Genomic DNA, 22,629 nt, shown 5'->3' with positions numbered 1-22,629 from the left:
TACAGTGAGTATGGGAGTGTTCCCTCCTCTTCTATTTTTGGAATAGTTTGAGAAGGATAGATATTAAGTATTCATTGTAGAATTCCTCTATGAAGGGATTTAATCTTTTACTTTTGTTTGCTGGAAGTCTTTTGGTTACTGATTCAACTTCATCATTATGACTGATCTGTTCAGGTTATCTATTTCTTCCTGATTCAGTCTTGGAAGATTGTATGTTTAGGAATTTATCCATTTTTGTAGGTTGTTTACTTTTGGCTGCAATATTCCTTATTACTTTTTGTATCCTGTGATAACAGTTGTAATATTTCACCTCTCATTTCTCTATCTGTTTATGAGTCCTCTCTCTTTTTTTCATAATAAGCCTAGCTAAAGTTTTATCAATTTTGTTATCTTTCCAAAACTAGCTCTTACTTTCATTGATCTTTTCTACACTTTGTATAAATTTTATTTATTTCCTTTCTAATAGCTATTATATCTTCCTTCTGCCAACTTTGGATTTTGTTTGTTCTTTTTCTAATTCTTTAGATGATAGATTGGGTTGTTTGTTTGAGTTTTTTCATATTTCTTAAGGTAGGTCTATCTTGCTACAAACTTCCCTCTTAGAACTGATTTTGCTGTACCCCATTCATTTTGGAAAGTTGTGCTTTTGTTTTATTTGACTTGTATTTTCTGATTTCTTATTTCATTTCTTTACTGAACCATTGGATTTTTAGTAACATGTTTAGTCTTCACATGCTTGTATTTTCCCAGTTTTCCTCCTGTAATTGACTTCTAGTTTCATACCTTTCTGGTTGGAAAAGATGCTTGATGTGATTTCTATCCTCCTAAATTTCTTGAGATTTGTATTGGGGCCTAGAATGTGATTATCCTGGAAAGCATTTCATTGCTGGTTTTAGATGGAACGTTCTATGTCTATTAATTAATATCTATTAATTTCAACTTGTCTGATGTATGTTTTAAAGTAATTTTCCTTGTTTCTTTTGTGTCTGCATATGTTCTTTTATATAAGTGAGGTAACCTACTATTTTTGTATTATTGTCAGATTTTCCTTTTATCTATTAATAGTTGGTTCATATATTTAAGTACTCTTCTACTAGGTGCATACATGTAAAAAAATGTTCTATCCTGTTCTTATTAGGATCCCTCTATCATTATATAATGCCCTTCTTGGTCTTTTGCATTTTGTTTCTTTAGTTTAAAGTCTACTTTGTCTGACATGAGTACTACTATCCCAACCTTTTTTTTTAATTTATATTTTTATAGAATATCATTTTCCATCCCCTCATTTTCAGTCTGTGTCTTTAGCTCTGAAATGAGTCTTCTGCAGATAGCATTTTTTTTTTCTCCTTGACAGAGATATCAATGGTTTATTGGACAGGGAGATCTTACAAGTCTAGTACAAAGAGTCTTGGAGTGGCAACCCCATAGTGTACAACAGATAGCAGGCAGGATATAGTTTTCTTTTGTTTTTGTTTTTTAAAAATCTGATCAGTCATCTCTGCCTTTGAGTGGAATATTTAGTCCATTGAACATTTAATGCAATTATCACTGAGTATGTACTTTTCTTATTTGGTTTCAGTTGTCTTTGTAGTCATCCTCTGTCCTTTTTCTTTTTTTTTTTTTAGCCTCTTCCCCTATGGTTTGATGATTATCTTTAGTACTATGCTCTTATTCCTTTCTCTCTGGTTTTTGATAATCTATTGTATGTTTTTCATTTACGGTTACCATGGATTTCTATTTGTTTTATTGATAGTCATTTAACTTCAAACACATTCTAAAACAGGTACAATTTTTACTCTCCTCCTCCTTGCTTTGTGTTTGTGATATTTTGTATCATCATGGGTATCCCCTTCATGTTTATTGTAGCTATATAGATTTTACACTTATGGTCTTTTAATCTTCATACTTGCTTATTTAAATTGTTGATCCACAAACTTTATTATATATTTACCTTTACTAGTGGAATTTTGCCTTTCCTATAAATTCTTGTTGAAGCCTATTCTTTTCCCATTAAAATTACCATTTAGCACTTCTTTCAGGGTCAGTTTGGTATTGCTGAACTCTTAGTTTTTGCTTGTTTGAGATGTTATATTTTTCACCTTTAATTCTGAATGATAATTTTACTGGTTACAGCATCCTAGGTTTTAGGTTTTTCATTTCAGCACTTTAAATTATAATGTCATTCGCTTCTGGCTTGCAAAATTTCTGCAGAAAAAATCAACTGAAGCATTATAGGAATTCACTTATAAGTGACTTTTTGTTTTTCTCTTGCTACCTTTACAATTTTCTCTTTATCTTTAGCATTTGTCATTTTAACTATGACCTGCCTTGGTATGAATCTCTTTGAGTTCCTCTTGTTTGGGACTCTTAGTGACTCCTGTACCTAGAAATCTGTTTCCTTCTTCAACCTCAGGAAGTTTTCAGCCATAACTTGATCAAATACATTTTCTACCCCTTTCTCTCTTTTCCTCCTGGATCCATATAATGCAGAAGTTATCACACTTTATGTTGTCCCCAAGGTCCTCCAAGCTATCCTTATTTCTTAAAATTTGTTTTTATTCTGCTCTTATTTGGTGATTTCTATTATTCTGTCTTTCAGATCATTTATGCATTCTTCTACATCACCGATTCTGCTTAGTTCCTTCTAGTGTAATTTTTAGTTCTGTTATTGTGTTTTTCTAAAGTAATTGATCAGAAGAAGGAGTGGCTAGGGCCAGATCCAGGTTTAAACCAAGGCTTCTCTTGTGCTAAATGGCAGTCATGCCCCTATCAAAGGCAGAGTTGGTGCCCCAGGTGCTGGAGCAGAAGCCCTGAAGTTTGTATCTGAGCTGGTTTCATCCTAATTGTGTGAAGTCTACTGGCAATGGCAGCTTTCATCCTAATGGAGAGCAACATCGGTGCCAGAAAGGCTAGAGCCAGTGCCAGGTATGGGCCAAGGTACATGCTGGGGCAATCACAGAAAACTGGTCAGAGCTTAGGCAATTTTCAATCTACAGCTTCTGCACTGCAACTGGGAGTAAGCAAGCATCTGCATGCATGCTTCTTGAGAAAATTCTGTTTCTGATAGCTCTCTGGTAAGTTTCACTGGTTTTCAAACCTGCTAAGGGAACTCATCTTACCAGAATCTGAATCCAGGACTGAGGTGTCTTATATGTGATTCGATTCCTGGGGAAGATCCCTGAGCCTGGGATATCTCCATTCCTCTTCTGTGTCTCCTGCTAAGGGCTTGGATCCTGGACCCATTCACTTCTTCTCCCATCCTACCTGATTCCATGTGGATCTTTCTTTAAAGGTTTGGTTGTAGGAGAGGTTTTCTTGCTGGTCTCCAGGTTGTTTTCAGCAGGAGTTGATCCATGTGTAGATATATTTTGATGTGATCATAGTGGGAGGTCAGCCTAGCATCCCCCCACTCTGTCATCTTGATCTCCCTCATAAACTTATTAATACACTGATGAGAAAGAGGTTGAGTAGAATCCCACAGGTATATGTTTGAGTTTTAAATCTTTCTTGACAAAGCAACCCTTCCCTTGTTCATTGTTCACCCAAAATCAATAATTTGGGAATTGCAAATAATCAAGAAATCTTACCACTTCATTTGCTTATTACTCTATTTTCCATTATCATCTCAGTTTTGTAATTTGAAACAAAATAATGATGTATTATTGGCATCATGTCAGTTTCATTAGGGAGACAATTTCAACTCAACAAGGACTTTCTCTACTTTCTTGAATTTCAAGCGATGTCTAGCTACACACATGCATACTCCTGAAATGGGGGACAAAATTCTGTAGGACTTTATTTATCATATAAAAGAGACAGTTTCTTGAAATTACCCCAACAAAAAGCATATCAATTAGGACATGACTGAACGACTAATACTTTCACCCTTCTTTCATATCAATTAATCCTACATGACATAATGTGCTGACAAAAACTTATATGTTAAAAATATCATGAATAGGATTGCATTATTTTTAAATCCTTCTACAGGCATTACATCATTTTGGAAATAAGCAAGTAATTAATTTAATCATAAATTCAATTATCTAAAAATATGAACAATCAGTTGTTTTGTAAAATTCAGGGTGTGCTGTCAACACTCAGTAAATACCTATATCTTTAAAAAGCCTTCAGATTTTTTCTTTCCCTCAGCAGCCTCCAAGTCATTAATTTCACAGTCCAATAATTTTATATTTATTAAAATGCTTGAAACATATTATTTTGCTCCTCTTTTTACATATACTTCACACACAATCAAGTAGTAGGGATTTTAGCAGCTAATGTAGTTGCAATCTGAAAACTATCACATCCTACCTGTTAGTTGAACAGTGTCTGACTTTAGTCTGGAAGAGAAGGATACTGTTTATAATCATTTTCAAAAAATGTGTTTTTCTTGGGTGTGTACTTTATTACTTGGCTTAGAACAGTATGTTCTTCAGAAGTTTTTACTAAATATACTTAATCACAGCTGTAAGCTGCTAAAACACTATTAATAACTTTGCAGAAAAACTATTAAACTAAGACAATAATAATTTGATAATAGAGCTTTAAGCTGAGACAATAATAATTTGATAATAGAGTTTAAAGAAGCAAGTAGAGGCTGAAGAAGACCTCCTAAAATATGTAATTATGTAGCTAGAGGAAGTTATGCCTATGTTTAAGTTGTTTTTAATCATCTGAAAATTATACTGGGACAGTATAATATTGATGTGAAAGTGCTTAATATATAATATATACAGTATCCCCTTTCTGAGAGATAAGACTTTTAAAATATATAATATCCCTTTTCTAAAACATTCATATATTTTAAATTCAAAACTAATTGGAGTATTCCCTGGTGGCCCAGTGGTTAAGACTCCACACTTCCACTGCGGCGGGCATGGATTCCACCCCTGGTCAGGGAACTATGATATCCCACATGCCACACAGCCAAAAAACAAAGAAAACAACAACAACAAAAATACTGACTTTATTTCTGGAGATTTTTAGTTAATTTCACTTCAGTGTTTTGACTTCTATTATGTCCACATGTCACAGGGCTGAGTGACTGAACCACAATGTAACCAAGTCAAAGGCTTTTACTTACACACACAGATGTGTGCCTATATGCATGCATAATTTGTGTGTGTGTACCCAGTCGTGTATGACTCTTTGTGACCCCATGGGCTGTAGCCCACCAGGGTTCTCTGTCCATGGAATTCTCCAGGCAAGAATTCTGGAGTGCGTTGCCATTTCCTTCTCCAGGGGATCTTTCTGACCCAGGGACTGAACCCACATCTCTTGAATCTTCAGCATTGGTAGGTGGATTCTTCACCACTGTGCCACCTGGGAAGCCCCATGCATAATTTAGTCCTCACAATAATCTTCTGAAGAATGAACTTGAATTTCCATTCTACAGACTGGGTAACTGACACCTCAGGAAGGTTAAGTGATGGGTGCGGCAGAGGCAGATTTTCAGATTGAGTCTGAGGACAAAGTGTTCCCTGATTTTAAAATGTAGAGTAAGAGATATTGATGTCTTTCCCCCTAGGATAATCTGAGCTCAGCACAAACAAATTTCCTCTATTTTCTGGAAACTGAAATTCATGGCAAATGTTCCTTAGAACCAGAGCAGAGTGATGGGTATCATAAGTAAAATTTTAGGTTAAATATTTTTAACATGACCTTTTATGAGCTTTGTTGAGGATCAATCAGAATAGATTTCTGAAATCCTGCCAAATCTTGTTTCTTTCTAAAAGAGATGCCACCATTTGCTACTACATATTAATATTTTATCCATATTTCTAAATTTTGTTGTCTTTCAATGTAAATGCCTATAGAAGCATCAGTTCAATGAAATATTAGATTTATTGGTATTGTTGGAGCAAACTCTGATTATATAGCAGTACTAAATACTTTGTGAATAACTGTTAGTGGCTAAATGTTTGCTAATGTATAGTTGAAGATTTTTTAAATAATTTATATGGAATATCTCATGACAGAACAAAACAAGACAAGAACTAGATGATGTCTGTCTAGCAGAAAAATGCATACATAGATATGGACCAGATTTTTCAAAGGAGAACCATAGCATCATCTAAAGTAAAGAGAGAGAGGGGGAAAAGAAAGTGTGGAAAGACAGAAGAGAGCATGAAGGAAGGAGACAGAGACTGTCACCCTGTGTTGCCGCCTTATATTTTTGTTGTTGTAGTTGTTAAAATACATAAGTAAGTGTCTTAGTAAAGGATGTTGAATTGTTTGGAGAATACTATAGCGCCAATACATGTTAGGGAATCACCAGTCACTAGACACCTAAAGAGCTGTGGTTAAGTTGTGAGATGAGCCATCTGCAGGACCTGGTGAAAAGGCCTCGGGGAGAGAGGAGAAACCAGGGAGCTGTTTTCTAGGACAGCATGGCATGTGGACAGAAATGCATCCCCAGGTTCTGGTCATTCTGCTCTTTTGGATCTTGAGAAGAAAAGGCCTACTTCTATTGGCACATCTTTGAGTTGTTTTCTTCTTATGCCACTTCACTTGCTACAACACTTTCAGGCCTGTGGGGGCTGGGAGCTGGCTGCGGATTGCTGAGTGGTAGGTCCTCAAGGGGGAATTAAGAAGAGCTATTTCTTCTGCACTAGCAAGTGTGGGCTCAGCCTTGCCCCCTCTCCTCTGCTGCAGTCTGAGAGGACGGGATCAGGAGTCACAAGTGATGGGATAACTGGTGACACAACAGAACAAATCAGTAGCAGAAGATGATGTGAGAGATGCTTTTATACTGAAACAGAAAGAAATCCATTAAATAAAATAAATTACATGCTGCCAGGATAATCACTCACTGTCCTATTGAAATAGGCAATATTTTGGAGTGAAGGAAAAGATAGTTTGCCTCAAGATAATAAAAAATGTCTCCTTCTGACAAGAATGAAAATATTGACATTGGAAGACAGTCAATAAAACTCAATAAAATGCATACTAAAAATGCTTTAAAATATTGCTACTTAGACGATCCTCTTCTAGGGTATATATATATAAGCAGTAATAATCTGTAATGGAGACCAGAGCCCCAGTAAGAAATATTCTTTACTACCTATTGTAAGTATTCTATGCTTATTTGAAGGAACTAAAGTTAAATTTTAATTTGTTTGTGGCAAGTGTTTTGAAATACAGTTATGGAATGGTCCACTCATTTCTTCAATAAATATATATCAAATGACTTCTCAGTGCCAGGCATTAGAGACACAACAATAAACAAGTAATATGTCATTGTCTCTTGTAGCCTGATGGGCCCTAAGGCCTAGAAGAATAATAGTTAATATTTATTTACTACTTTCACAGTAAGCATTTCACGTGCATAATCTTACATGACACATGCAAGAGTTCTATGAAATGCACATTTGTTTTTCATGTTTTGTGCATGAGTCAGAATTTGAGTAATTTTCCCAAAGTTGCAAGCTAAAGAGAGGTTGAGCCAAGTTTCAGACTAGATCTGGCTGACTTTCTGGATTACCTTTGACTATGCCTTACCTCAGGCTCCCATATACTGTGGGTATTGTCTAAGAAAGAAATAAATAATATCCTTGACCTAGAAAATTCTTCTGTATCTTATTTTTAGTTTCTTGAAATTGCTCACTCATAGTTACTCTTCCATTAGACCTGCCCTCATTCTTTCCCAGATTCCCTATATGGTTAATAAGGTAAACAGACCAAGATCTCACTCACATAATTTGTCAAAATTAATCATCTGAAGGATACTCTTCAGAGTAATTGTTCTTTTAATTTTATCTGATTCTTTTTCTCTCTGGTCAGTATTGCTTCCTCTACAGTCAATAAAAAAAATGCAGCAGCATCCCTTGCTCTTAAGATGAATATTATTAGTATGTAACATTATTATTTAGAATTATTTATTATCAATTTAGGTTTATTAATTGATAAATTTGGACTATTTAAAATCCAATAATCACTGACACATTAAACTGCACATGCCTTGTAATTTGCAAAATGTTTGCAAATATATTCTCTAAGTTGATCTTTACAAAGAGAACTGTTTGATTGACACAGCAGTTTGGCATAGTTGTTTGCCTTTCTCCCTTCCTCATTAGAGGAACTCATCTTAATTATTGTGTATATCTCAGTGAAAAGAATTAGAAACCAATGGGCTGAGAAAATGCGGAAATGTCCATTTTCTTAAACTTTAAGAGATATAAATAATGTGTACAGGTTTCAAAATTTTTAATTTAGGTTTATATTTGAATACTAATGATAACAAAATAAAAAGCTGAATTCTTCTTTAGGTCATTTAATTGATTCCCCTGCCTCCTGAAGGAATTTATCTTTATTCTTCACCTTTATTTACCTGTTTCTCTTCCTTTCTAATCAGTTCTGTTTAGTAAAAGAAATAAAATAAAATTTAAATTTAAAAGTCTAGACTTAATACAATCTATACATTTGTGTAGTTCTCATCTTCTTACCAATGTCCAAGAGAAATAAATTGGTCATAAATCAATCTTGGTATTTAAAAATTATCTGTTGAATATTTTTCCTCTTGCAAAGATATTTAAAAATTTTCCTGTTGCTCCACTGGCTCATTTTTACTATGTTTGATCTAAACATTCAACTCATTTTTTTCAAGAAATAAATTATTTTTCACTGAAAAATAACCTATACACCAAAAGGGAAAAATATTTATCCTGGTCCATGTAGTAACACTAAATATTTTTACCAGTCTCAGAAAATGCTTGAATTCTGGCAAATTAAAGGGGGTAAATATGGTCTTAAAGTCCATCACATTTAAAAAAATAAGTGGTACTCTACATGTCATTATGATGCAAGAAACACTACCATTTTATTTTGGCTGCTTTAGATAGCATTTAAATATATTTATATATTGATAATGATAACATTAGGTATTTTCAGAATTGCTTTCATGCTCTAATTTATATTTTACATTCAATTCTATGACATGAGATTCTTATATCCTATTTCTTACATATTCTTTGAAAAAATGATTTCATTTGTTTTCAAATTGAAGAGCCTATTGTGTCTCAGTTGAAGAAGTCTCTTTCTAATGCCCTGGCATATTTTAAAATTTCTTACAGTGCCACCACAAGTCCATATGAGACATATTTTGCAGTGTTTTTAGAAAATGATTAACATGCTTTCAAGTTTAATATGTAGATCCAAACAAGTCCCTACACTGACCTGTGTACACATAAGCATTCCTGTCAATCTGTGAACTTTTTAAGGGCAAGCAGACTATGTCTTTCTTTTTTTTTTATGTTACCGTGTTACTTTATTTTTATTTTTTCATTTATTTTTATTAGTTGGAGGCTAATTACTTCACAACATTGCAGTGGTTTCTGTCATACATTGACATGAATCAGCCATGGATTTACATGTATTCCCCATCCCGATCCCCACTCCCACCTCCCTCTCTACCCGATCCCTCTGGGTCTTCACAGTGCACCAGGCCCGAGCACTTGTCTCATGCATCCAACCTGGGCTGGTGGTCTGTTTCACCCTAGATAATATATATGTTTTGATGCTGTTCTCTCGAAACATCCCACCCTCGCCTTCTCCCACAGAGTCCAAAAGTCTGTTCTGTACATCTGTCTCTCTTTTTCTGTTTTGCATATAGGGTTATCATTACCATCTTTCTAAATTCCACATATATGCATTAGTATACTGTATTGGTGTTTTTCTTTCTGGCTTACTTCACTTTGTATAATGGGCTCCAGTTTCATCCATCTCATTAGAACAATTCAAATGAATTCTTTTTAATGGCTGAGTAATATTCCATGGTGTATATGTACCACAGCTTCCTTATCCATTCATCTGCTGATGGGCATCTAGGTTGCTTCCATGTCCTGGCTATTATAAACAGTGCCGCGATGAACATTGGGGTGCACGTGTCTCTTTCAGATCTGGTTTCCTCGGTGTGTATGCCCAGGAGTGGGATTGCTGGGTCATATGGCAGTTCTATTTACGGTTTCTTAAGAAATCTCCACACTGTTCTCCATAGTGGCTGTACTAGCTTGCATTCCCACCAACAGTGTAAGAGGGTTCCCTTTTCTCCACACCCTCTCCGGCATTTATTGCTTGTAGACTTTTGGATAGCAGCCATCCTGACTGGCGTGTAATGGTACCTCATTGTGGTTTTGATTTGCATTTCTCTGATAATGAGTGATGTTGAGCATCTTTTCATGTGTTTGTTAGCCATCTGTATGTCTTCTTTGGAGAAATGTCTGTTTAGTTCTTTGACCCATTTTTTGATTGGGTCATTTATTTTTCTGGAGTTGAGCTGCAGGAGTTGCTTGTATATTTTTGAGATTAATCCTTTGTCTGTTGCTTTGTTTACTATTATTTTCTCCCAATCTGAGGGCTGTCTTTTCACCTTGCTCATAGTTTCCTCTGTTGTGCAAAAGCTTTTAAATTTCATTAGGTCCCGTTTGTTTATTTTTGCTTTTATTTCCAATATTCTGGGAGGTGGGTCATAGACGATCCTGCTGTGATTTATGTCGGAGAGTGTTTTGCCTATGTTTTCCTCTAGGAGATTTATAGTTTCTGGTCTTATGATTAGATCTGTAATCCATTTTGAGTTTATTTTTGTTTATGGTGTTAGAAAGTGTTCTAGTTTCATTCTTTTACAAGTGATTGACCAGTTTTCCCAGCACCACTTGTTGAAGAGCTTGTCTTTTTTCCATTGTATATCCTTGCCTCCTTTGTCGAAGATAAGTTGTCCATAGGTTTGTGGATTTATCTCTGGGCTTTCTATTCTGTTCCATTGATCTATATTTCTGTCTTTGTGCCAGTACCATACTGTCTAGATGACTGTGGCTTTGTAGTATAGTCTGAAGTCAGGCAGGTTGATTCCTCCAGTTCCATTCTTCTTTCTCAAGATTGCTTTGGCTATTCAAGGTTTTTTGTATTTCCATACAAATTGTGAAATTATTTGTTCTAGTTCTGTGAAGAATACCTTGGTAGCTTAATAGGGATTGCATTGAATCTATAAATTGCTTTGGGTAGTATAGCCATTTTGACAATATTAATTCTTCCAATCCATGAACACGGTATATTTCTCCATCTGTTTGTGTCCTCTTTGATTTCTTTCATCAGTGTTTTATAGTTTTCTATGTATAGGTCTTTTGTTTCTTTAGGTAGATATACTCCTAAGTATTTTATTCTTTTTGTTGCAATGGTGAATGGTATTGTTTCCTTAATTTCTCTTTCTGTTTTCTCATTGTTAGCGTATAGGAATGCAAGGGATTTCTGTGTGTTAATTTTATATCCTGCAACTTTACTATATTTGTTGATTAGCTCTAGTCATTTTCTGGTAGAGTCTTTAGGGTGTTCTATGTAGAGGATCATGTCATCTGCAAACAGCAAGAGTTTCACTTTTTCTTTTCCTATCTGGATTCCTTTTACTTCTTTTTCTGCTCTGATTGCTGTGGCCAGAACTTCCAACACTATGTTGAATAGTAGTGGTGAGAGTGGGCACCCTTGTCTTGTTCCTGATTTCAGGGGAAATGCTTTCAATTTTTCACCATTGAGGGTAATGCTTGCTGTGGGTTTGTCATATATAGTTTTTATTATGTTGAGGTATGTTACTTCTATTCCTGCTTTCTGGAGAGTTTTAATCATAAATGGATGTTGAATTTTGTCAAAGGCTTTCTCTGCATCTATTGAGATAGTCATATGGTTTTTATCTTTCAATTTGTTAATGTGGTGCATTACATTGATTGATTTGTGGATATTAAAGAATCCTTGCATTCGTGAGATAAAGCCCACTTGGTCATGTTGTATGATTTTTTTAATATGTTGTTGGATTCTGTTTGCTAGAATTTTGTTATGGATTTTTGCATCTGTGTCATCAGTGATATTGGCCTGTAGTTTTCTTTTTTGGTGGCGTCTTTGTCTGGTTTTGGAATTAGGGTGATGGTGGCCTCATAGAATGAGTTTGGAAGTTTACCTTCTTCTGCAATTTTCTGGAAGAGTTTGAGTAAGATAGGTGTTAGCTCTTCTCTAAATTTTTGGTAGAATTCAGCTGTGAAGCCATCTGGTCCTGGGCTTTTGTTTGCTGGAAGATTTCTGATTACGGTTTCAGTTTCCATGCTTGTGATGGGTCTGTTAAGATCTTCTATTTCTTTCTGGTTCAGTTTTGGAAAGTTATACTTTTCTAAGAATTTGTCCATTTCTTCCAAGTTGTCCATTTTATTGGCATAGAGCTGCTGGTAGTAGTCTCTTATGATCCTTTGTATTTCAGTGTTGTCTGTTGTGATCTCTCCATTTTCATTTCTAATTTTGTTAATTTGGTTCTTCTCTCTTTGTTTCTTAATGAGTCTTGCTAATGGTTTGTCAATTTTTTTTTTTTTTCCAAAAAACCAGCTTTTAGCTTTGTTGATTTTTGCTATGGTCTCTTTAGTTTCTTTTGCATTTATTTATGCCCTAATTTTTAAGATTTCTTTCCTTCTACTAACCCTGGGGTTCTTCATTTCTTCCTTCTCTAATTGCTTTAGGTGTAGAGTTAGGTTATTTATTTGGCTTTTTTCTTGTTTCTTGGGTAAGCCTGTAATGCTATGAACCTTCCCCTTAGCACTGCTTTTACAGTGTCCCATAGGTTTTGGGTTGTTGTGTTTTCATTTTCATTCATTTCTATGCATATTTTAATTTCTTTTTTGATTTCTTCTATGATTTGTTGGTTATTCAGAAGCGTGTTATTTAGCCTCCATATGTTTGAATTTTTAATAATTTTTTTCCTGTAATTGAGATCTAATCTTACTGCACTGTGGTCATAAAAGATGACTGGAATGATTTCAATTTTTTTGAATTTACCAAGATTAGATTTATGGCCCCCCCAGGATGTGATCTATTCTGGAGAAGGTTCCGTGTGCACTTGAGAAAAAGGTGAAGTTGATTGTTTTGGGGTGAAATGTCCTATAGATATCAATTAGGTCTAGCTGGTCCATTGTGTCATTTAAAGTTTGTGTTTCCTTGTTAATTTTCTGTTTAGTTGATCTATCCATAGTTGTGAGTGGGGTATTAAAGTCTCCCACTATTATTGTGTTACTATTAATTTCCTCTTTCATACTCGTTAGCATTTGCCTTACATATTGTGGTGCTCCTATGTTGGGTGCATATATATTTATAATTGTTATATCTTCTTCTTGGATTGATCCTTTGATCATTATGTAGTGTACTTCTTTGTCTCTTTTCACAGCCTTTATTTGAAAGTCTATTTCATCTGATATGAGTATTGCGACTCCTGCTTTCTTTTGGTCTCCACTTGCATGAAATATTTTCTTCCAGCCCTTCACTTTTAGTCTGTATGTGTCTCTTGTTTTGAGGTGGGTCTCTTGTAGACAACATATATAGGGGTCTTGTTTTTGTATCCGTTCAGCCATCTTTGTCTTTTGGTTGGGGCATTCAACCCATTTACATTTAAGGTAATTATTGATAGGTACGGTCCCATTGCCATTTACTTTGTTGTTTTGGGTTCACGTTTATACAACCTTTCTGCATTTCCTGTCTAGAGAATATACTTTAGCATTTGTTGAAGAGCTGGTTTGGTGGTGCTGAATTCTCTCAGCTTTTGCTTGTCTGTAAAGCTTTTGAATTCTCCATATCTGAATAAGATCCTTGCTGGGTACAGTAATCTAGGTTGTAGGTTATTCTCTTTCATTACTTTAAGTATGTCCTGCCATTCCCTTCTGGCCTGGAGGGTTTCTATTGATAGATCAGCTGTTATCCTTATGGGAATCCCTTTGGGTGTTATTTGTTGTTTCTCCATTACTGCTTTTAATATTTGTTCTTTGTGTTTGATCTTTGTTAATTTGATTAATATGTGTCTTGGGGTGTTTCGCCTTGGATTTATCCTCTTTGGGACTCTCTGGGTTTCTTGGACTTGGGTGGCTATTTCCTTCCCCATTTAAGGGAAGTTTTCAGCTATTATCTCCTCGAGTATTTTCTCATGGCCTTTCTTTTTGTCTTCTTCTTCTGGAACTCCTATGATTCGAATGTTGGGGCGTTTCACATTGTCCCAGAGGTCCCTGAGGTTGTCCTCATTTCTTTTGACTCTTTTTTCTTTTTTCCTCTCTGCTTCATTTATTTCCACCATTTTATCTTCTACCTCACTTATTCTATCTTCTATCTCCATTATTCTACTCTTGGTTCCCTCCAGAGTGGTTTTGATCTCATTTATTGCATTATTCATTTTTATTTGACTCTTTTTTTATTTCTTCTAGGTCCTTATTAAACATTGCTTGCATCTTCTCAATCTTTGTCTCCAGGCTATTTATCTGTAACTCCATTTTGTTTTCAAGATTTTGGATCATTTTTATTATCATTATTCTAAATTCTTTTTCAGGTAGATTCCCTGTCTCCTCCTCTTTTGTTTGACTTGGTGGGCATTCTTCATGTTCCTTTACCTGTTGGGTATTTCTCTGCTTTTTCATCTCGTTTAGATTGCTGTGTCTGGAGTGGGTTTTCTGTATCCTGGAGGTCTGTGGTTCCTTTTTATTGTGAAGGTTTCACCCAGTGAAAATTTTTTTTCCTAATTAAAAAAATTATAAAAATATATGAAAATGAAAGTTAAGGAGTAATGGGGGAGTAATAGGGAATTTTAAAAGAAAATAAAAGAGAAAAAATAAAAAAGAAAAGAAAAGAAAAAAAAATTTTTAATTAAAAAAAGAGAGGTATAAGTATATCTAGGAATTTCTCTGGAGCTGTTGCGGTCAGTGTGGGTTCGGTTCAGTTTCAGATAGCTCCTCGTTCCAGCTTACACTTCTCGATATCTATAGGCCCCTTCCAGTGTAGTCTGTTTTTCCTACAGGGATTTTAATCTGTTGCACTGGTCCCTTCTGAAGCGGTTCCCTTTGTTTATTTGGCTTCTGTGTGCCAGTCTCTTCAGTGTCTAATTTCTGCCCTGACACAGGCGGGCGGAGGTGGTCTCTTGTTCAGGTTCGCTAGTTCATTCCTGCTGCGGGGAAGGAGGGGTGCTGCAGAATGTCTTTCTTTTTGATTCTTTTATCTGTGTGCTTGGTCACAGATGGATCTACAAAGATAATGAGGCTTAAGTCAAAGAGCCCCTCACTAAAATGAAGCTATTTTGATGCCTTGAAACCAGTATAATCATGTGGTCAGAAGTTTTTACGGAATTTTATAAAAGCAAGATATTTACTTAGACTGATGCATAGTTTTGTGGCGTAGTTTATTTATTTATTAGTATTTGTTTTAATTTGGCTGTGTTGCATCTTAGTTGCTACATGTGGGATCCTCCATGTGTAGTGCAGGATCTTTCATTGCAGCTCATGGACTTTCTAGTTGTGGTGAGTGGACTCAGTAGTTATGGCACATGGGCTTATTTGCTCCATGGCATGTGTGATCTTAGTTCCCCGACCAGGGATTGAACCTGTGTCCCCTGAATTGCAAGGCAGATTCTAAAACACTGGACCACCAGAGAAGTCTCTGTAGCTTAGTTTATATTAATACTTTTGTCTTCTTATCTTTAAGGACAGCTCTCCAAATTTTAAAGATTTTGACACACAAAACCTAGCTTCTCTCTTATAAGGAACAATTATTTATATTTTGTTGAACGAATAAAGGAAAGAAGTGAAAGCAGATAAAGGGAATAAACATGTTATCAATCATATACTTTGACATTTAAAAATTTAGCTTTTCTGGCAAAGATTTTCCATAAACCACCAACAGGCAATGCTAACATATAACTCTTGTATAATGTCTATGAATTTAAAAAATTCTTATACAGATATGGTTGTGGTGATGATTTAGTTTTTAAGTCATGTCCAACTCTTGAGACCCTGTGGACTGTAGCCTGTCAGGCTCCTCTGTCCATGGGATTTTCCAGGCAAGAATACTGGAGTAGGTTGCCACTTCCTTTGTGAAGGAATCTTCACCACCTAGGGATTGAATCCAGGTTTCCTGCATTACAGGGGGATTATTTTACTGCTGAGCTACTAGGGAAATTCTTATACAAATATATATTTTACTAAATCTTTCTACCAGCACTTCAGGTCAATTTAATCTTCAGGTAAAATAGTTGACATTGAAATGTTCACAACTCTGCTATTTGTAAAAAGATGTTACTGTGCTCAATTATTAAAAACTTAAAAAAAAATGTCAATTCAGTGACTTACTCATGTTTCTTACAATGTCAGCACTGGGAAGAAGCTGAAGCCCTGATACCGAATCAATTCTTTTCATTACAATATGATGTTTACAAATGGATTTAAATAAACTAAAACTTATTCTACAAACAAGTAATATAAAATAAAATAGAATTGATAATATTTTTGACTCCAAATGATGAATATTTTCTATTCCCTTTCTTTCCTTTTTCTTATCTTTCCTCTTTTCCCTTCTCTTCTCTTTATGCAGGTGTTTAATATTATCCAACTGCCATAAAGTTAAAGATTTTTTTTGAAATTTGAACCTAAATTCTACTGAACACAAGGTCAAAATGTGGTTGCTGTTCAGTCTCCTTGTAATAATATCTTTTAAAACTTGTCTATCAGGTAAGAAATATCCTGTATATAACATATAACTTCCACAATTTATGTCAATGTAATAAATATTCTTTTCACTATATTGAATCTGGTGTGTAAAGTTCAGAATTAATATTTTCTTTTACCATCTGGGTCAGGCAAGTAAATGCATATATATAAAGGCTGACACTTTTGTTCTTTTTTCTTTTTAGTTTCAATTAAACTTTTGTAAGATTTAAGTCAATCAGTCTTACATAGTGATGTGCTGGTAAATGTTTAAAATCTGAATATCTGGGAGGGAAAAAAATATCCCTGCTGTAGCATTTGTCAATTCCTACAGAGTAAATTGTCATACTATTGTCATTTTCAACTTGAAACCATTTAAGGTGGTGGGAGAAAAGTTATGCAACAACACACCATTATATAGTATGTTCACTATAGGGGTAAAATCGACTTAACCTCATTAGTATACATAAAAGTAAAATATAGTAAAATATTAGAATATAATGGATTTTAAGCTTTTGTTACTTTTATTTTTTATAAGTCAATATAATTTAATTTTTATTATTGGCTAGTCAATCTTTTGAAAAACAATTCAAAAATAATATACAGTGTTTTCAAGGACTTAAGAATAACAATGCAGTTTTAAGTCTACTGTAGTTTTAGGATAAATAAACACTATATTTCTATTTTTCAAAGATAAGTGTGAAAAATTCAAGAATATTTTCTAAAGGTACATTGTATTTTTATCTGAAGCAGTGTGTTTTCTAACAATATTTTCTGATACCTCTGTCTCAATTACCTTAATTCAGCACTTGTTGAGTTGCTATTAAGTTCAAGATATAGATGGCTCTCATATTTTCATTTACAAACTTCATTTGATTGCTTTAATAATGAACTTGATGGGCATCCTATTGTATTTCTTAATTATTATTAAGGAAATAAAAATGCTATTTTACTTTGGGGAGTAAATTTTATTATGACTTCAGAATAAAAAAGTAATAATTTTATTATCAGTACTTAAGAATTTTACTGATATAAACAGTAATTATACATACATACACACATATAGAACTATTTGCATATATGCATATATATCATTTAAATATAATAAAGAAAAATTTGTGGTAAGGTTATTATTGCTGTCTACCTTTATGAATAAAAGAAAGCAAAGATCTTATTAGCACTGAAAATTCATGCCAATTCTTTAAAATTTTAGTGCTGTAATTATAAAAATGCAAAGATAAGAAATAAATATTTCCAAAGATATGGTCATACTTCAGCCTTAACGGTGAAGAGCTGATAATCTAATTTCATTAACTAATATCTCCATTATTTGAGTAACATTTGAAATCAAAACTTGAAGAACAGCTTTGGGATTAATTTTTTCTGTTTTTTTGTCATTTTTTTTTTCTTTTTAGAGTTTACATGGCACAGAAGGTATGGTCATGGAGGTAAGTTGATGAAAGGGTAACTTTTTGAATAGATTTCTTCAAATAAACCATATTTCACCCCTACATTAAGCTATTAAGTTTTCAAACTTATAGCAAGTGGTTACAATTAGAGCACTTGGAAATTTTGTAGATGTTTTATCTGAGGTCTTCATGCAACTTATTTGATTACCAAAATAAATGAATAGATACACCACAAGCAAACAGCCAAGTGGAGGACTGTAGCGGATAGAATATACTCAATGCAACCTGTATTTTTCTTTCATGTTTTATAATAATCCTGTAGTACTTAATTTTGCAGCAATATTTTTAATATTGTAAAATTCTAGCTTGTTGTGAGAGCCTTCTGCTTTGCTGCAAGAAGGAGAATTAAAGTTAATAAGCTTGGGACCTTAAAATTCAGTTTAATTAGAAATCCAGATAATGAAAAATTTATTGTTTATCCTTCATTAAATTTAACTAGCAATCCTGATAGTTTAGATTATATTTCAACCACTGAATAGTTCTTGCTGGAAATATAGACTAGAAAAAATAGAGTCTAGTGTAAGATCAGTCTGGACTTACATATTCAACGTGGTATTCACTATGTGATCTTGTACAAATTATTTAATTTCTATGATACTTATGTTTCCAACATGTAAAAATCACAGGATTCTTGTGAACACTAAAAAAATAATGTGATGATAGCTTACAGCACAGTGACCTACGTAGTAGGTGCTCGATAAACATGGTAAAACTGGTAATCATTGAAAGCGACAGCATCGTGGTAGGAGAATGAGTAATTAGGAAGAATCACTGAGTAATCAGTGCTATTGCTTCCATGCCAAAGAAAGATTTTCATGCCAGAGTGAGTCAGAATCTCCATCGATAGGGGATTTATAGAAAGGAAAGTCTCAGCAAGAAGCATATCAAAGCTATTTCTGTTGTTTCCTTGTGAGTTAGCCTATATAGTGTGAGTCTAGGCTATATAAAGATCAATGATGTATGCTCATTGATTTCAAGAACCTTACATATAATAAGGAATAATAAAAGTAAGTGGATAACAAATTCATAAGAAAAATATGATAGGCTCTTTAAAATAATTGAGGAATTAATAAATATTTCATGATGGAGCTAGTAGGCAAGGGAAACTGGAAGTATTTCAATTATTAGAAATGGAAATAATTCTTAGAGGAAGTAGAACAAATAAAGCACAGAAGTGGGTAAATATGGACTGCGTTAGGTTGTTAATTCAAAGAACACTTGTTCTGCAGGATGTTAGCAGGACTTCATTGTCAAATAAATCTGAGAAAGGCTAGTTCATTGAACTTCAGCAGCTTATGATTGTGTGTGTTGTTTTTGTTCAGTCCCTTAGTCGTGTCTGATTCTTTGCAACCCCATGGACTGCAGCACACCAGTAATGGACATATTCGTTTCCTAGGACTGCTATAGCTATAATAAAACCACCAACTGGGTGGCTTAGAACAACAGAAATTTATTGTCTCACATTCTGAGATGAGATGTCCCAAAGAAAGGAGATTAAGAGTCAGGTTTCTGCTGAAACCTGTATGGGAAAGCGCTTTCCTTTCATCTTTCAGCTTCTGGTACCCCAAACACTGGGCTTCCTTTGTGGCTCAGATGGTAAAGAATCTACCTACAATGCATGAGACCCAGATCAAGAAGATCCCTATGAGAAGGGAATGGAAACCCACTCCAGTACTCTTGTCTGGAGAACTCCATAGACAGGAGTTCTGGCGGGCTACAGCCCATGAGGCCACAAACAGTCAGACACAGCTGAGCGACTCACACACACACACACATCCCAAACATTCCTTGGCTTATGGCAGCAAACACAGACAGACATAAGGCAGGTGTGAACAGATGCCCAGACTGTTATGCAAAACACAGTGTCTAGAGCTTTGAGGCTGAACGATAGGTCAAGGAAGTGGTTGTCATTAATAACTGTGAAAGGCTCTTCTTAGGCAAATAAAATCATGCAAGGAAAATTTAGTCAACTTAACCATTCTGATAACCTGATCTTAATTTTCCTTCTAATAACTGAATTCCTGGACATTCTCAAGACCAACTTGTTATATTTTAGCTATGATATACTGCTGCACTGTTACCTATTACCCATGAGACTAAAGAACTGATGAACCAGAGTATTCAAAGCCTAAGCCCTAAATGTCCTTATTCTCTTATCAGTGAGGAATGTTTGAAAATAGAGATAATAATAATGCTTTGAGCCAATTTAAATATTGTAAAATTTTAAATATTGTACAATTAAAATATTGTAAAAACTCTCATCTAGAGAGTTTACTGTATTTTAAGAGGGCTTACAACACTCCCCAGGCCATATCCACTGAATATTGTAAACACTGTAAAAATTCAAATATTAGACTCTGCTAAAATTTTGTTCTCATTGCTTTCTTCCTGAAACTCTCATTAAAACATACTTATGTAAAATTATGTTTGAAAACTAACAGATTAAGATGACATATTACAGAAATAGAAATAGGATTTCTTTCATCGAATATAAAATGAATAAAAACAACTCTCAAGCACAAATTGTAATTATACTTTCAATTTCCAGAGATAAAATAGGATAGCAAGGTTACAGTGGATCATCTCTACATAGCAAGAGGTGAAGTATTTCATTTAAGATCATACACTAACTGACTACATTAACTGTGAGACTGAGAATGTTACTGAAAAAAAGTAGCAGTTTTTGCCTTTCTGTTAATCTTCTTGATCAAATTTAAGAAATGAACTTACTTCTGCAATAGATGACCACTATATGGTAGAAAATAAATTTGTACTGAGTAAATCAAAGAATGATTTGAAGTAATTTTTTCAACTAGCTTGAGAAGTTATCTATATAACTGTGTGCTCCTTTTTAGAAGACTATATCTAGCACCAAAAAAGAGCGTATGTTTTAAAAACAACCTTATCTTGTTAACATATTTTCCATTTGTTTCTGTACCCTTTAACCTCATGATACTTCCAAAGCATGATAATTTGTCATCTAATTATTTCCATTGCCCTAGAACAAAAGCAGTGGATAACTTAATTTTTGTTAACAGAGATTATAATGCTTCTATTAATGGATCCTTTGCTGAACCTTGTGTTGTATTACCCCTGAAAGTTCTTTTTTCTGGATCCGAGTGCCCTAGCTCAACTAACAGAGCAATGGACTTGGATAGTCTTCAAGGGGGTTATGAAGCTGACATTCAGAAACTAACACTGAGCATACCAAAGCAATTCGAAGCTGGTGACGAGTAATTTATCTCCCAAGAGCCCAAATATGTCCTCAAAATAAAATGCATATTGTAATTGGTAAACCACCTAATGAAATACATTATTTTATTCAGGCTTGAAAATATTAGAAAAGCAAGAAATATTTATAAAATTTATAAATATATGCTAACATTTTATAACATTTATAAAATAATATTAACTAGGCACAAATGTGATATCAAATGTGCCATATTCTCCTTTTGTTCTTAAAAATGGGCAAAAGGAAATATCTTAAATATAATATTTTGTCAAAATGGAAAAATTCAGTGTTTTATTAGAAATTAGTTTCATATTTTATCACTTAAAGGATTCATTGTCTCTTTCTGTAAAGGGCAAATGGAAATGGAGCACTTGGAAATATCTGCATATAATTTTGGAAAAGCATTTGTTGAGAATAAAATAGCATGGGGCACTGATAATATTCAGTTTGGCCTATATACTTCAACCCAACTCACCCTCAAAGTGTTTTATCTTTACTTCAATCAGTAGAGGGTTTGCCAATCAATAGATACAGGCTGATCATTATTAACATGTAGCATTTCATTATTTTCAATGGAAATTGCCATTGCTGATATCTTTTCCAGAAAAAAAATATGCCTTATGATCATGATGAAGGAACATATGTTCAGTTTTCTAAAAGCTGATGAATTTTTATCTCAAAATTACATATCTTGAAATCAAAAGATATGCTATCAAAAGAAACATTTAAAACCATGCATTTTATGAAGATATGCAAGTGTGCAACTAACCTCTACCTCCACACAGATGTATGTTTATGTGCAGCTGTCTTTGTATTTCAAGGCACCATACAATATTTGAAATAATCAAGGCAATTAGGAATGAACAAAACTCAACTATTTCAAAGTCATAAAACTAGTTATTTTAAGGAAATTAACAAATTATTAATTAAATTGAAAATTCAGGATTGTTATAATCCCTATAAGGCTTCCCTGGTGGCTTAGATGGTGAAGAATTGACCTGCAATGCAGGAGATAATGACACTACCAGAGGACTCACTACCAGAAGCAAATGCTAGACAGGCCAGGATTCGCTATTTCTACATTGGAAATACAATACTGTTAAAGAATCTTTAGTTAATGCAACTGTGCACCTATTGACATGAGTCCAAATTATGTAAAATTGCATGTGATCACAATTATTAAGTGAGGTACATATTTAGTTAGTGGAAAGTACTTCCAATTTGCTACTTATTCCAAAATTCTCCAATGTATGTTGAAATGGACCTAAGGAAAATCTCTAATCTTGAAGACCTAAAATCCTATTAACAGTGTCTTTCACAGAACAGAACTTTTAAACTTGAATAAAGTCCAGCTTATCATTTTTTTTTTCTTTTATGGATCATGCTTTTGAAATTATGTCTCAAAATTCTTCACCATATGCAAGGTCTGAATGAAGTTATTGACTGA

The 22,629-nt window shown here is 34.2% G+C and overlaps 1 protein-coding gene across 3 annotated transcripts in view; it reads left to right on the top strand.

Moving 5' to 3' along the window:
• The window catches only part of CNTN1 (contactin 1), a 392,609-nt gene that overhangs the window by 208,333 nt on the left and 161,647 nt on the right, over nt 1–22,629 (top strand). For all 3 annotated transcript variants that reach the window (XM_043886892.1, XM_043886886.1, XM_043886903.1), the window contains 2 exons: nt 16,369–16,505; nt 17,897–17,929. In XM_043886892.1, coding sequence (XP_043742827.1) covers nt 16,451–16,505; nt 17,897–17,929 — 88 coding nt within the window. In that variant the 5' untranslated portion in view covers nt 16,369–16,450. The remainder of the gene's footprint in view (nt 1–16,368; nt 16,506–17,896; nt 17,930–22,629) is intronic.

This window comes from Cervus elaphus, chromosome 3 (assembly GCF_910594005.1).
Source record: "Cervus elaphus chromosome 3, mCerEla1.1, whole genome shotgun sequence".
Lineage (NCBI taxonomy): Eukaryota > Metazoa > Chordata > Mammalia > Artiodactyla > Cervidae > Cervus > Cervus elaphus.
This window is presented reverse-complemented; position numbering and strand designations above follow the sequence as displayed.